Source organism: Scylla paramamosain, chromosome 9 (assembly GCF_035594125.1).
Source record: "Scylla paramamosain isolate STU-SP2022 chromosome 9, ASM3559412v1, whole genome shotgun sequence".
In the NCBI taxonomy this organism is placed as follows: domain Eukaryota; kingdom Metazoa; phylum Arthropoda; class Malacostraca; order Decapoda; family Portunidae; genus Scylla; species Scylla paramamosain.
In genome coordinates this window covers 10,882,501-10,895,744 of record NC_087159.1, presented here as the reverse complement: position 1 = coordinate 10,895,744, position 13,244 = coordinate 10,882,501, and the positions used below count along the sequence as shown (strand labels likewise).

Here is a 13,244-nt window from a genome sequence, read left to right as displayed (position 1 = left end):
CAGAGAAGTGAAATGTGTGGGAGTGAATGAATGGAAAAATGAGGAATGGAGAAAGAGACCCTGATATATGAAAGTAGTATGATGGAAACCTGAATGGTGATCATCTCGTAGCTAGGGAACAACGTATGGACGTGAATGCAAGGAATTACAGATGATCCGAGTCCTGCAGTAAAGTATACTAGATGTGTCACGTGGGAGAGAATGAGACAGTGAAGCATGTGGTGCTGGGGTGTGGGAGGTATGAGGACGTGCTGCTGGAGTGTGAGAGTAATGAAAGAGACAGCAGAGAGATTATGCAAGTGATTCTGACTGAATTAGGCAAAATAGGAATGAATGAATGGAGAAGGCAGGAAGGGAATGGATGGTGCTGTTCCTGGGACTGTGTAGATTGAAGAAAAGAATGAATGATGATTGAGGCAGTGAAAGGAGTTCCTGAAGAGAATGTGGCGTGCTAAATATAAGGACAACTAGTTTTGAGGCTATTGTTCGTTTTCTGTTCTATTTATTTATTGACTTATTTTTTACAGGAGATCTGATCCAAAGGCATGGGTCAGAAGCAATCCCGAATCACCTGTAGCATCAAGATCAAGATGATTTGTTTGTTTTTGTTCTGCACGCGGGTGTTCTGAGCGCGCGTGTGGCTCAGCACGGTGTGGTCTGCCTGCTCTGGTTGTGCTTATCACGGGGAACCGAGGCCGCAGTTTTTTGTGACTTATATTGCTCCATAGTGAACCTTCATTTTGAACATGGCCCCAGCAAAATCGAAAAGAAAAGGTAGCTTCTTAGATTTTTATTGTTATGTAAAGATGTCAGAAAGAATGAAAGATGAAAGATGGCAAGTCTTCACGAGTTACAGAAGACTAGGGCTAGGGATGAAATGACATTAAGTGAATATACTAAAGTGAGATCCTGTTGATGTAAAGAGGTGATGGTTTCTGTAAATTAGTAGGATAAATGTTTGAGGGACAGTGAGAGATCAAGAGAATTTGGTAAATAACAAAGGACAGTAGTGGAGACATGGGGTCCCCGGGGCTGGGCCGCGCCCGGCGGATCAGAGTTGCCTGTTGTGTATTTTCCATGCATTGTTACCAGGTCAGGCAGGAATAAGTTTTGTTAGGTTAAGTGCTTAACAAAGAACATTAGGTAAGTGCTTGAAGTTACAATTAGGAATGATAAGTGTTTTTTTCAAGGAAATGATTACAGCTCACAATTGATTATTAAATGTACCAAATGATTGTAATCATAGAGTTCTTGGCCACTTTTTATGTACTGTGCCCTTATACCTGAGGATAATTTACCTTACCATTTATATTCAAAGCAGTTGAAACCTTTATCATATAGCAGATTTATGAATTTAGCATTATTTTATTACAGGAAGAACAAATATAGTAACCAAAAAACAAGAGGCAAGTAAAAATGAAGAGATAAAGAAAGATGCACAGAAAGTATCCAAAAAACTAATTGAAGATAAGAGAGTAAACAAGAAAAATGCTAAAACTGCAGAGAAACCAGACAAAACAGAAGTTGTGAAGAAAGAAATTGAAAAGGATAATCAAATGGAGGGAAAGGAACCTCCAAGAAAGCGAATAAAAAAAAACTTTGGCAGTCTTGCACTTGACAGCCAGCCACAGTCCAATAGTTGCAAGCGAAGGGGTAAGAGGGTGGCCAAAAGTGACAGTGAAGAACCAAGTGAAGATGTAAAGGCAGTCAAGATTGAAGTAAAGGAGGAAACTAATGCACCTGCTAAGAAATTGAAGAAAGGAGAGGTAGAACTTTACTTCTGAAGTGTAAACAGTATTATTGCAATGACCACTGAATATCAGAATTTTCATGTAATTTGTTTTGAAACTTACAAACTTAAAAGATTTACAATATGCATGAGAGCATGTTAAATTCACCTAGGCTACCTTGATGTGATTGCTCACTGGTGTTGCCCTGAACCTTCTAGGGTGCTCAACTTATCACCTTATGTGTAAAATTCTCTTCGAGGAACTTTAAAAATTCATATTTCTAATTGTTCCTTGTATTACATGATATATTGTCATTGAGGTGTCATTTTTTCAACCTAGTGATTATAACTTGAAAACATTTGACAAACAGTAAGATAAAATGTCATCCTATTTATAGGCTTTTATTGAATAAATAAAATGTTTTTAGTACCTCTACATTATGGTGAACACTAAGTTAAATAGAAAAGCTTATCCTTTGCTTAGATACAGCTTGAATTGGGCAAATTGTGCCAGTCCAATATCCACACCATGCATATTTGGCAATTATTAGCAAGCTACACAAAATACTCCTTCCTTTCTCCTTTTTTACCATACATAATTACACTACGAGTATTTGGCCAGTTTGAAATTGTTCCCTTCTTGATGATTGTGGTTTTTAAGCCATGTAACATTTCTCCTCTCACATCACCAGAGGCCTTCAGCACTTCAACAGGTATTCCAGAAGTAATAGGGCCCTAATCATTCTGCATTTTATTTATTGTTTTCTTAGTGGCAACTTTTTATCAATTGAAGGGGATATTTTACTAGAACTACTGGATTCAGACTGCTTCTGTTTTCATTAAATTTTCCATTCAGTAAGTATGTAGCTATGATGCTCTTTCTAGGCATCCCTGAAATCAGTGTTATCTACCATCACATTAAAAATTATAATTTCTAATGAAACACACTCGCTATGTCTTTGTTACTATTTTTTAATATGTAATCTTTATTAATCTTCTAATGTGTGGAAGTAACTGCTTGCAGGATGTACCAGTCCCTCGCCCACTTAAATATGAGAGCCTGGGAAGCGGTCCTCCACCTGTGCCTTTCACAGGGCGAAAGTACATGGGGTCCCACGTCTCAGCTGCTGGTGTGTAGAGAGTTTTGCTTGATGAAAGTATGACATTTGATTTATATTTTTTAGTCTGTGATTGAATGCAAACTTCATTTAACATTCTGTTCATAGGTGCATCTCAATTTTTCTATTAATAATTTTTTTAAGTAGTTATGTCTGACACCACATTTGTTTTGACTTTCAGGTGTTATTAAAAGAAAGACTTTTCAGTTAATGTGAAGTAAAATTCTAATCTAATTCTAATTCTAATCTAATTCTAAGATACTTTTGTATCTGTAATTAGGTGGAATCTGGAATGCCTTTGACAATGCCAAGGAATGCAATTCAAAATCATTTGCCATCTTCCTTCGCAACCAACGGCAGTGGAATGCTAAGCCCCTGGATGAGGAAACTGTTCAGAAATGGAAGGAGGTTGGGAAGGTGAGGTGCAGGTTTTCTTTACTGTGAAGTTCTATGTAGGTTTGGGTTTTCTCCTTTATCCATTTCAAGGGGAAAGAGGGTTGTGGAATCTATTGGCCAAGAAAGAGCAAAATAAGGAAGATAATAAGTAGGGAATACAGTGTGTCAGTATCAAGAAGTGTTATGAGAAACAAATGCACACAGAAAAAAATAACAGAAAATATGATTAAAGGAGTATTGTGTGAATGTTCTAGATGTGGTAATGCTGGAGGATTAACCTTGTGTGGAATTAGATGAAGGATGCTGGAGTTTGTGAGAGAAAGAGCAGAAGAGGGAATAAAGGGATTGAAGCATGCAAAGAAAAATTTCAGTGACAGGAGTAAATAGAGTGTCATTGCAGTTCTCTTGAGAAAGGTGTGTGTGTGTGTGTGTGTGTGTGTGTGTGTGTGTGTGTGTGTGTGTGTGTGTGTGTGTGTGTGTGTGTGTGTGTGTGTGTGTGTGTGTGTGTGAGTGTGTGTGTGTGTGAGTGTGTGTGTGTGTGTGTGTGTGTGTGTGTGTGTGTGTGTGTGTGTGTGTGTGTGTGTGTGTGTGTGTGTGTGTACCCTTTTTTGCAGGGATATCAGCTCAGAAATATTGTTGGAACACAAAACAAAAATAGAGAAGAAATCCACTCATGTCAGTAAGTAAACAAGTGTCTCACATTGACTCTTCTTTTCCCAGGACTTTGCCCCACACTTGATCCTCCCACATGGCTCCTACCTCATGAATCTTGGCTCTCCTGTGCCTGAGGTGTTACAGAAGAGCCGTGGGATGCTGCAGGATGAGCTCAAGCGGTGTCAGCGCCTTGGCATCCCTCACTATAACTTTCATCCAGGTCAGTTTTCACACACACACACACACACACACACACACACACACACACACACACACACACACACACACACACACACACACACACACACACACACATGATGGGATATGTCAACAGAAGTAAATGAAGGAATCTGGAAGTTATAGTAAAAAAAAACAATTTATTACTCCTCCCAAAAAAGAATAAAAATAAGAATAAATAAATAAAAGTAACATAATATTTGGATATGAATGTAAAGTGTTAAGGAACATAATGATGGCATTTCTTTTCTTGGATAAATATATATATGATTAAGAAAATAATTTTCCAATAATCAGACCAAAGTTAAAGTATGCAGGAATTGGGTGGTTACCACATGTGGAAAACATGACGGAATTACAAAAGATATGTTCAAAGACTAGCAGCTTCAATGTTGCCAGAGTTAGATGACTTGACATGTAAAGAATGTTTCAAGAAAGTGGACTGCCACCTCTTAGAGAGAGAGAGAGAGAGAGAGAGAGAGAGAGAGAGAGAGAGAGAGAGAGAGAGAGAGAGAGAGAGAGAGAGAGAGAGAGAGAAGAATTACAATATAGATAAGGTAATACAGATGTCTTATTGATGGTGGGGGAGAGGAGAACTTTGAGATGAAATAAGAACAATTGAGAAAAGATGTAGTAATGCAAATAAAATGTAACTTTCTCCATAGAAGTGTAGACATGGAATGGATTGGTGGAAATGATGAAAGCAAAAAGTTTGCATCAGTTTAAGGCACAGAACCTTATGAGCCTGCTTAAGTCTTGTATACTACAATTAGGTAAATACAACCAGATGAATATATACAGATAAATCTCAAAATTAAGTTGGATAAAAGTTCATGTGAGTTTAGCCCAAGTACTGCGTGAGGTCTGAAAGGAAATGCAGCAGTCACCGTGTGGAGAATTTTATGAATTTCCGTCTCTGGATGTATTTCTCAGGTAAGGTATGTTGAAATGATAAAATTATTATGTGGCTTTGACAAAATATGTATAATTTAAAGTGACAACACAAAATACAGAATAAAAACTGCCTTAAAGGATGTGTAGTATAGCAGTGTGTGGGCAAAGGATGTAGATGTATTACATGTAAAGAGCGAATGGGAAGAATGCTACAAAAAGTACAGTAATTGTAAGAAATTATCAAGGAATATTATAATATGTATTTCTGTACTCACACCCAGCCCCATTTGTCCAGGCTCCACCACAGGCAAGATTACTCGAGAGGAGTGCTGCAAGACGATTGCTGAGAGTATCAACATTGCCCACAGCCAGACTGAGGATGTGATCTGTGTGCTGGAAAACATGAGCTGCCAGGTTGGTTTGGGTTGTCTCAGTTTTCTAGCCACATTAACTATTGTGTGTGTGTGTGTGTGTGTGTGTGTGTGTGTGTGTGTGTGTGTGTGTGTGTGTGTGTGTGTGTGTGCACATTTAACTTGTATGTAGTATACAAGATTTAAGATTAACTTATATTATCCTATTTTCATATCTACTTTTACCCCCTCTCTCTCTCTCTCTCTCTCTCTCTCTCTCTCTCTCTCTCTCTCTCTCTCTCTCTCTCTCTCTCTCTCTCTCTCTCTCTCTCTCTCTCTCTCTCTCTCTCTCCTCTCTCTCTCTCTCTCTCTCTCTCTCTCTCTCTCTCTCTCTCTCTCTCTCTCTCTCTCTCTCTCTCTCTCTCTCTCTCTCCTCTCTCTCTCTCTCTCTCTCTCTCTCTCTCTCTCTCTCTCTCTCTCTCTCTCTCTCTCAGCCATAGGTTGTCACTTTTGCTTTGGCTTGTTCTTTGCCATGTTTACCATCATATGTGATGGTAAACCCAAAATATTTATTTATAGGAAACTGTGAAAACAGTACTATTGCATATATTTACAAGAAACTGACAAAAGTGACATAGATCAATTTTTAAAGTGTTGTGTAGGTGAAACTCCTCTCTTGTCCCCTGTAAGAGAACCCTTCTGTGTTGTATTTTGTTAGTAATTTTATGTCTTTCTTCAATTGCATTACTAGGGCTTCACAATTGGGGGTGATTTCCATGAATTGCGCCTCATCATAGAGCATGTGAAGGACAAGTCACGTGTTGGAGTCTGTTTGGACACCTGCCACTCTCATGCTGCAGGTAAGTCAGAACTGGAGGAAAAGTTCATATGTAGGGCAAAACAGGATTACGATTATTCTCAGAAAAAAACTTCTCTCCAATATGGTAAAAAATGTCCCACACTTTACTGTATTACTGGATTTTTGTAGATCTGGGTCTTTGCATCAGTTCTATTCAGATTTTCTTCACACACACACACACACACACACACACACACACACACACACACACACACACACACACACACACACACACACACACACACACACACACACACACACACACACACACACAGAAAGAATAAGTTATCAGTGCCCACTAGGTAAAAGTGACCATCTGTTAATTGAATTCAGTATAGGCAGTGGTCCAATAGAAAAATAGGAATGAAATTTACAAGAATGGGAGTTATATTTACAGGAAAGCAGATTTTATCAGGTTGAGGGAATATTTTGCAGAGGCTAAATGGAAACGACTCTTCAAGGCAAGCAGTATACAGGAAAAGTGGGACATATTCATGGAAATTTATAATGAAGGGATCAGTAGAAATGTACTGAAGATCAAAACAAAGGAAGTGAAAAAGAAAAAGACTGGTTTAATATGAGATGTATAACAGCAAGAAAAGAAAAAAGAAGCAGAATGGAATAGATGGAGAAAAAAAGGAGGAAGTGAGAAACGGGAAGATTTCAAGAAGGCAAGAAATGAATATATCAGAATCCTGAGAGATGAAGAAAGGAATTATGAGAAAGATATAGTTAACAAATGCAAAGATGAGCCAAAGTTATTCTTCATATATGTGAATGGGAAGATGAAAAACAGGCAAACAATAGATGAATTAACAAAAGTTGACATTACATACAAAAATACACAGTTACAAGTGGAATTAATGAACAAGTGCTTCCAGTCAGTATTTACCAAAGAAAGCAAATTTGAAGGAGAAAGAGCATGGCACAGAGACAATGTGATGAGAGATACTGGTGGACATATGATTATGAAAGATTTGGATGTAAGTAAGGCTTAAGGACCAGATGGAGTGCCCAACTGGATACTTAAGGAATGTTGTGAACAACTGGCAGAAGGTATACACAATACCATAGTATGTTCTTTTAAGGAAGGAAAAATTCCTCTAGACTGGAAAAGAGCCAATATTGTGCCCAATTTTAAAGGAGGTAATAAAGAAGATCCATTGAATTACAGACCAGTGTGCCTAACAAGTGTGGTGGCAAAAATAGCGGAAAGAATAGTTAAAAACAGATGGATGGAATATTTAGAAGAAACACATACATTGAGTGACTGACAATTTGGTTTCAGAAGTGGAAGATCTTGTGTCATGAATTTAGTGAGCTTTTATAGTAGAGCAGTTGATATAATTCAGGAGAGAGGGTTGGGCAGACTGTGTTTATTTAGACCTAAAAAAAAGCATTTGATAAGGTACCACACCTGAGACTGCTATGGAAAATTAAAAATATAGGGGGTTTGCAAGGAAACACACTGAATTGGATTACAGACTTCTTGAGGGATAGAGAAATGAGAACAGTAATAAAGGGAGAAAAATCAGAATGGTGTAGAGTTACAAGTGGAGCACCACAGGGGACAGTCTTAGCCCCCATAATGTTTCTGGTGTATGTCAATGATATGGTCGATGAGGTTGACAGTTATATAAGTCTGCTTGCAGATGATGCAAAATTATTGAAAAGAGTGGAAAACAATATGGATTGTGAAATATTACAGAAAGATCTAAATAAGATATATAAATGGAGTAAGAAATGAGAAATGGAATTCAATGCAAAGAAATGCAAGGTGATGGAATTAGGAAAAAGCAAAAGAAGATTGACAAGTTCCTACACCATGGGAGAAGTGGAAATTAAGAAAACCAAAGAAGAAAAGACTTGGGAATTACAATCAGTGATAATTTATCACCAGAAAAACATGTAAACAAAATAGTTGGGGAAACCTATGAGTTACTAAGAAAGATGAAAGGGGCATTTGCTTACATGGATGAAGAGATGAAAAAGTCGATGGAATATGTGATTCGACCAAAACTGGAATATGCCACAATTGTTTGGTCATCCCATAATAAAAAGGAAATAAGGAAAATAGAAAGGATCCAAAGAGCTACAACCAAATTGGTACTAAGTTTGAGAGATTTAACCTATGAAGAAAGATTAAGGAGATTGAAGCTTCCATCATTACAAGAGAGAAGAGAAAGAGGAGACCTGATTGCTATATACAGAACTTTAAAGGGTAAGGATCAAGTTGACAAAGAAGACTTATTTGTGAGGGACTCAAGAGATACAAGAGGATATGGAGTGAAATTGAAGAAAACAGCAAGAAGAAGAGATATCAAGAAATATGGTTTCCCAAATAGAAGCATAGAAATATGGAACAACTTGGATGAAACAGTGGTACAAGCAAAAAATATTCATGAATTTAAAGTTAAGCTGGATGCTTATAGATATGGAGACAGGACAGCACGAGCACAGCTCTTTTCCTGTAAAACACAACTAGGTAAACACACACACACACACACACACACACACACACACACACACACACACACACACACACACACACACACACACACACACACACACACACACACACACACACACACACACACACACACACACACACACACACACACACACACAAGGTCAGGACTGCTGGCCTTATGCTGCTACAAGTGCAGGCACACATAGAACGATCTGGGTTCAAGACCAGGGAGCAGTGCAGCAGATGTGTGAGCCTTTTATAATGTGTTTGCCAAGCAGCAAGTAGGTATGGGATGGAAGCTAAGAGACTGTGACTTCACAGTTCTGGTGTGTGATGTGTAAGAGGCCTTAGTTCTACCCAGAAGTCAGTCACTATCAGCTCTGAGCTCTTTCTGTAGAGGAACAACTGGCTTTGTTGGCAGGTGACTATGGATGAATAACACACACACACACACACACACACACACACACACACACACACACACACACACACACACACACACACACACACACACACACACACACACACACACACAGGAACAGACATACATAGTATACAAGATGGTATAATTCATATATATATATATATATATATATATATATATATATATATATATATATATATATATATATATATATATATATATATATATATATATATATATATATATATATATATATATATATATATATATTTTTTTTTTTTTTTTTTTTTTTTTCTTTGTATTACTGACATGCTGTATTAAGTGCTAATATAACCTTGATCAATTTGCTTGTGTTAATTAAGTGTATGATAAATAGGCTTTTAGAAGGGCCCTAGTGATTAGTAGATTTGTAATGTGTTGCTATTTTTGGTTTATTGTTCTTTTTGTTCCCACAGGATATGACCTTTCCACTGAGGAAGGGTTTCAAGAGTTCTCTCATGACTTTGAAAAGATAATTGGGTGGCAGTTTCTTCGAGGACTTCACATCAATGATTCGAAAGGTGTGTGATTTTTTCTTTTTATATTTAAGAGGATAAAAATGAATCAAAATTTTTATGGTCCATTCTACATCACTCAGCTCTTAAGGCATTCACTGCATCTACTCTGTTTTAATTTTCTGCACTCTTCTCTTCAGTTTCTTGTTTGTAGTAGTAGTTTATGGTGTAAATATTTTTATCCTAAACATTCATTGTTTCAGTCATCCTTGTACATAATTCATATACATTGCATAATCACCTCAACATCTTTCAGGAAAACCTGGTGACCACCTGGACCGACATGAGAACATAGGCAAGGGAACCATTGGCCTGGAGGGGTTCCGGCGAGTGATGAACTGTGATCGCTTCAATGATCTTCCTCTCATCTTGGAAACCCCCTGGACTAGCAATGCAGGATATGCTAGTGAGGTGAAGAAGCTGGAATCGATTATTAAGAGGTAGTGATGTTGATGTGACAATATTTAAAGGTTAGTTGATGCAAGGCTTGCACTTGCCAGGCAAGGCTGAGTCTCATTTTTATTGAGGTGAAAAAATTAATCTTGGTGGAGTGAGCTCAAGACACTAATTCAGTGAACATACAATATTGAGAAGTATTTTCGCATTGTAAGTCAGGGATATGCACACTATACATATAGGGTATTTTTCCACATATTTAGCTATTATTTAATGTACTGACATTATTTAATGGCTGACATTCCTTTTGAACTGGGATAGCCATAAGATTGAAAACGTGGAGGAAACTGTTCCCTGTCTCCTGTCTCCCTCCTTTTTAGTCACATTTTGTAACACAGTGCAGCGTGTGTTGTTAATCTGTGTCCTTCCTACCAAGGAAAATGTTTTACATACATTTTTATTAATTTGTATCTTTTATCTTTGTGATGTAAAGATGTGCATCAATTCATCATGTCATTTGGAATAAACATTGAAAACTAATCATTATTAATCATCATTTTATTTTTACAAAATAAATAATTCAGCACACAACATACAAGTGTAATTGAAAGGCTGCTGTCACATATTAAAATATAGAAGGTTTTCCATAAAAGGAGTTCTGGGTATGTTAAATCTTTCACAGCTCTTCTACCTCTCCTATCATACCAAAAATCATGGGGTGGTTGATGTAAGGCTTGGAGAATCAGGGAGGGTGAGGTAGACAGTGTGTAATCCAACTAGATTGCTGCGGAAGTGGAGACGACACCTGTATCTTCCAGTGAAATTTGACTTAAACTCTTGGAAGACAATGTAGGAATGGGGCATCTGGTACTCGTTACCCATCTGGAATACTGAATTGTCCTTCTCAGCTTCTGTAGGCATCTCCCACCTGCAGGACACAATACAATTACAGTTAATATGAGGGGAATACTATGATAGATACTTTAAAGAAATGGAAAAGGAATTTTCTTTTCAGTCATTAGTTTTTATCCACCATTGGGATGCATATGAAGATTATAGGGGTTAGTTTTCTTGCAGCAATAACAAAATTTTAGTGTCTTTTATAATCTGACTCCCTAGTATCTTGGCATGAAACTTTATAAAAAAAACTTGTTGCTAGAGGGTCATGTACTCTAACTACAGTAACATTATTAATTAACTGCTAAACTGTTAAATTTAGTCAGCTCAGCTGGACAGTTTAACAGAATATTTCTTATTATTTATACCCCTTAGTAGACACAGTGACATCAGTCAGGAAAGAGATGTAGCATTCACAGATGGTTGAAGAAAAAGATATATATATATATATATATATATATATATATATATATATATATATATATATATATATATATATATATATATATATATATATATATATATATATATATATATATATATGTGTGTGTATTTCAGCAGCATGAAACATTCAGATGATTTTGAGGAGTAATTTCCTATGAAGAATAATAACAAAGTTTAAAAAAAAAATGCAAAAGTGATTATGAGGTATGAGTGGACATCATTCCGTTTTAAACTCACTCTACATAATAATCCCAGTAATGTGTGGAGTCATCAGTTGTGACTGAGGACGCGTTGCACAGAAGGAAACCAAACTCCATGCGAGGCACTTGCAGCGTCCCATTGTTCTTGATCTGCAGGACAAGGAGACTCTAGTAAATGAGGTAGCAAGAGTATGTAGGAGTGGTCAAAGAGGGAGCAGAAAGGAAAATAAAGGAAAATAAAGGGAGTAGCAGCATAGTGAGAAATGGTCACTTAATTAAAACAAAGATTGTGTGATTGTGCAGAAATTGCAGCAGTCCTTTCAAAGAAATGAAAAATGACCAAACGCAACCCTGCCATCCCTAAATGAAAAAAACTACACACTCCTCAGGTTCAGCAAACAAATCAGTACCTGGGATCATGCTCAAGTGTTGTCTTTAGTTATGGTAATGTGGTTTCATACTCGAGTTTTGAAAATTTGTGCATACAAGATGACCCCCTACAATATTATGTATGTTCAATGAGAAAGTGTGTCATGTAGAAGCACTTATAAATATAAACACTGTACTTGTAGCTGGCTTTCAATAGCAGTGCTGTGCTTTTTAAAGAGGTGGAAACTACTATACATATTGTGGTCTAGTTTTATTCATTGGTTATATGTGAATTAATGATCAACTATTGTTGAAGTCATGTTTTCGTACGGTGTGGCTGTGTCTGCTCATTATTCCCCAACCATGAGCACCTAATATTCAGTCTCATCCAGCAAGAGGTTGAGGAGATGGAAACAGTATGTTCACCATGATGGACAGTGTGTCTTCTCAGTCTTAAAAACAGGAAAATGGGACTGCATAGACAACAGCCTGTGGCATTAGTGCCATGAAGTAATGCTATATTTACTATTGACAGTGTAGTATAGATATGAATGTGTTAACCTATCACTAGAATTATTAAAAACATCTTTGGGAACCACATTAAGTGCCACTGGAGCCAGTAAATATGCCAATATATTTGAGAATGCTGTTTCTGAATCCATTGGTATGTTCCCTAGCTTGACTACTCTTAACATAAGGAAACAACAAAATCATCATGTGCACAAGAAAATGCAATGCTTCTCATGAATCCTTTAAGTCACAAATTTTTTGGTCAAAGTGGAAGCTGTATATATTTGATTTCCTTCTACAACTCATTGATAGTGTAAAATAACCTCTTCCCTGAGCTAACTTTTTTTTTCTAACTGTCCTTCTAGGCAATTACCTGAATGGCAGAGAATACAGTAGGTTTAGAATTTGTAGGCTGAGTAAGAATTAATACTTTTTTTTCCATAACCGTAGTCAACTTTCTTTGTTATTGTATTATTTGTTTGTTTATCAATTAATTAATTAATTAATTTATTTATTTATTTGTACAATATTTCTTTGTGGGATAATTAACTTAGTTGTTTTTTAGTTTGGTTACTTTATTTTATGTATTTGATGTCAGGAAACCAGTGAATCCTCGATTGGGAAAGACGTTGGGGGAATTTTTATAAAACGTGGTGAGGAAAATGATGCTAAAAACTCATAACACGCACTCTCTCTCTCTCTCTCTCTCTCTCTCTCTCTCTCTCTCTCTCTCTCTCTCTCTC

General features: G+C 36.9%; 2 protein-coding genes across 2 annotated transcripts in view; one reads left to right on the top strand and one right to left on the bottom strand.

Annotated features, from left to right (window-relative positions):
* The first annotated feature begins 592 nt into the window (after positions 1 to 592).
* Positions 593 to 10,621, top strand: LOC135103568 (probable endonuclease 4). Its single transcript, XM_064010013.1, has 9 exons — positions 593 to 774; positions 1,375 to 1,766; positions 2,754 to 2,859; positions 3,128 to 3,264; positions 3,964 to 4,117; positions 5,324 to 5,442; positions 6,130 to 6,238; positions 9,587 to 9,691; positions 9,942 to 10,621. The coding sequence occupies exons 1-9, from the start codon at positions 747 to 749 to the stop codon at positions 10,127 to 10,129; spliced, it is 1,338 nt and encodes a 445-aa protein (XP_063866083.1). The 5' UTR covers positions 593 to 746; the 3' UTR covers positions 10,130 to 10,621.
* Positions 10,622 to 10,624: 3 nt separating this feature from the next.
* Positions 10,625 to 13,244, bottom strand: part of LOC135103571 (uncharacterized) — a 7,202-nt gene continuing 4,582 nt past the window's right edge. Inside the window, exons 2-3 of the mRNA XM_064010016.1 lie at positions 11,660 to 11,772; positions 10,625 to 11,009 (exon numbers count right to left, since the gene is read on the bottom strand). Coding sequence (XP_063866086.1) covers positions 10,793 to 11,009; positions 11,660 to 11,772 — 330 coding nt within the window. The 3' untranslated portion in view covers positions 10,625 to 10,792. The remainder of the gene's footprint in view (positions 11,010 to 11,659; positions 11,773 to 13,244) is intronic.

What these genes read in the sequence shown, in the direction of transcription:
- LOC135103568 (XM_064010013.1), top strand. Translation starts at nt 747, where the DNA reads ATGGCCCCAGCAAAATCGAAAAGAAAAG. An exon ending in TGGAAAACATGAGCTGCCAG is followed by an intron (nt 5,443 to 6,129) that starts GTTGGTTTGGGT and finishes TTGCATTACTAG; the next exon opens with GGCTTCACAATTGGGGGTGA. An exon ending in CTGCCACTCTCATGCTGCAG is followed by an intron (nt 6,239 to 9,586) that starts GTAAGTCAGAAC and finishes TTGTTCCCACAG; the next exon opens with GATATGACCTTTCCACTGAG.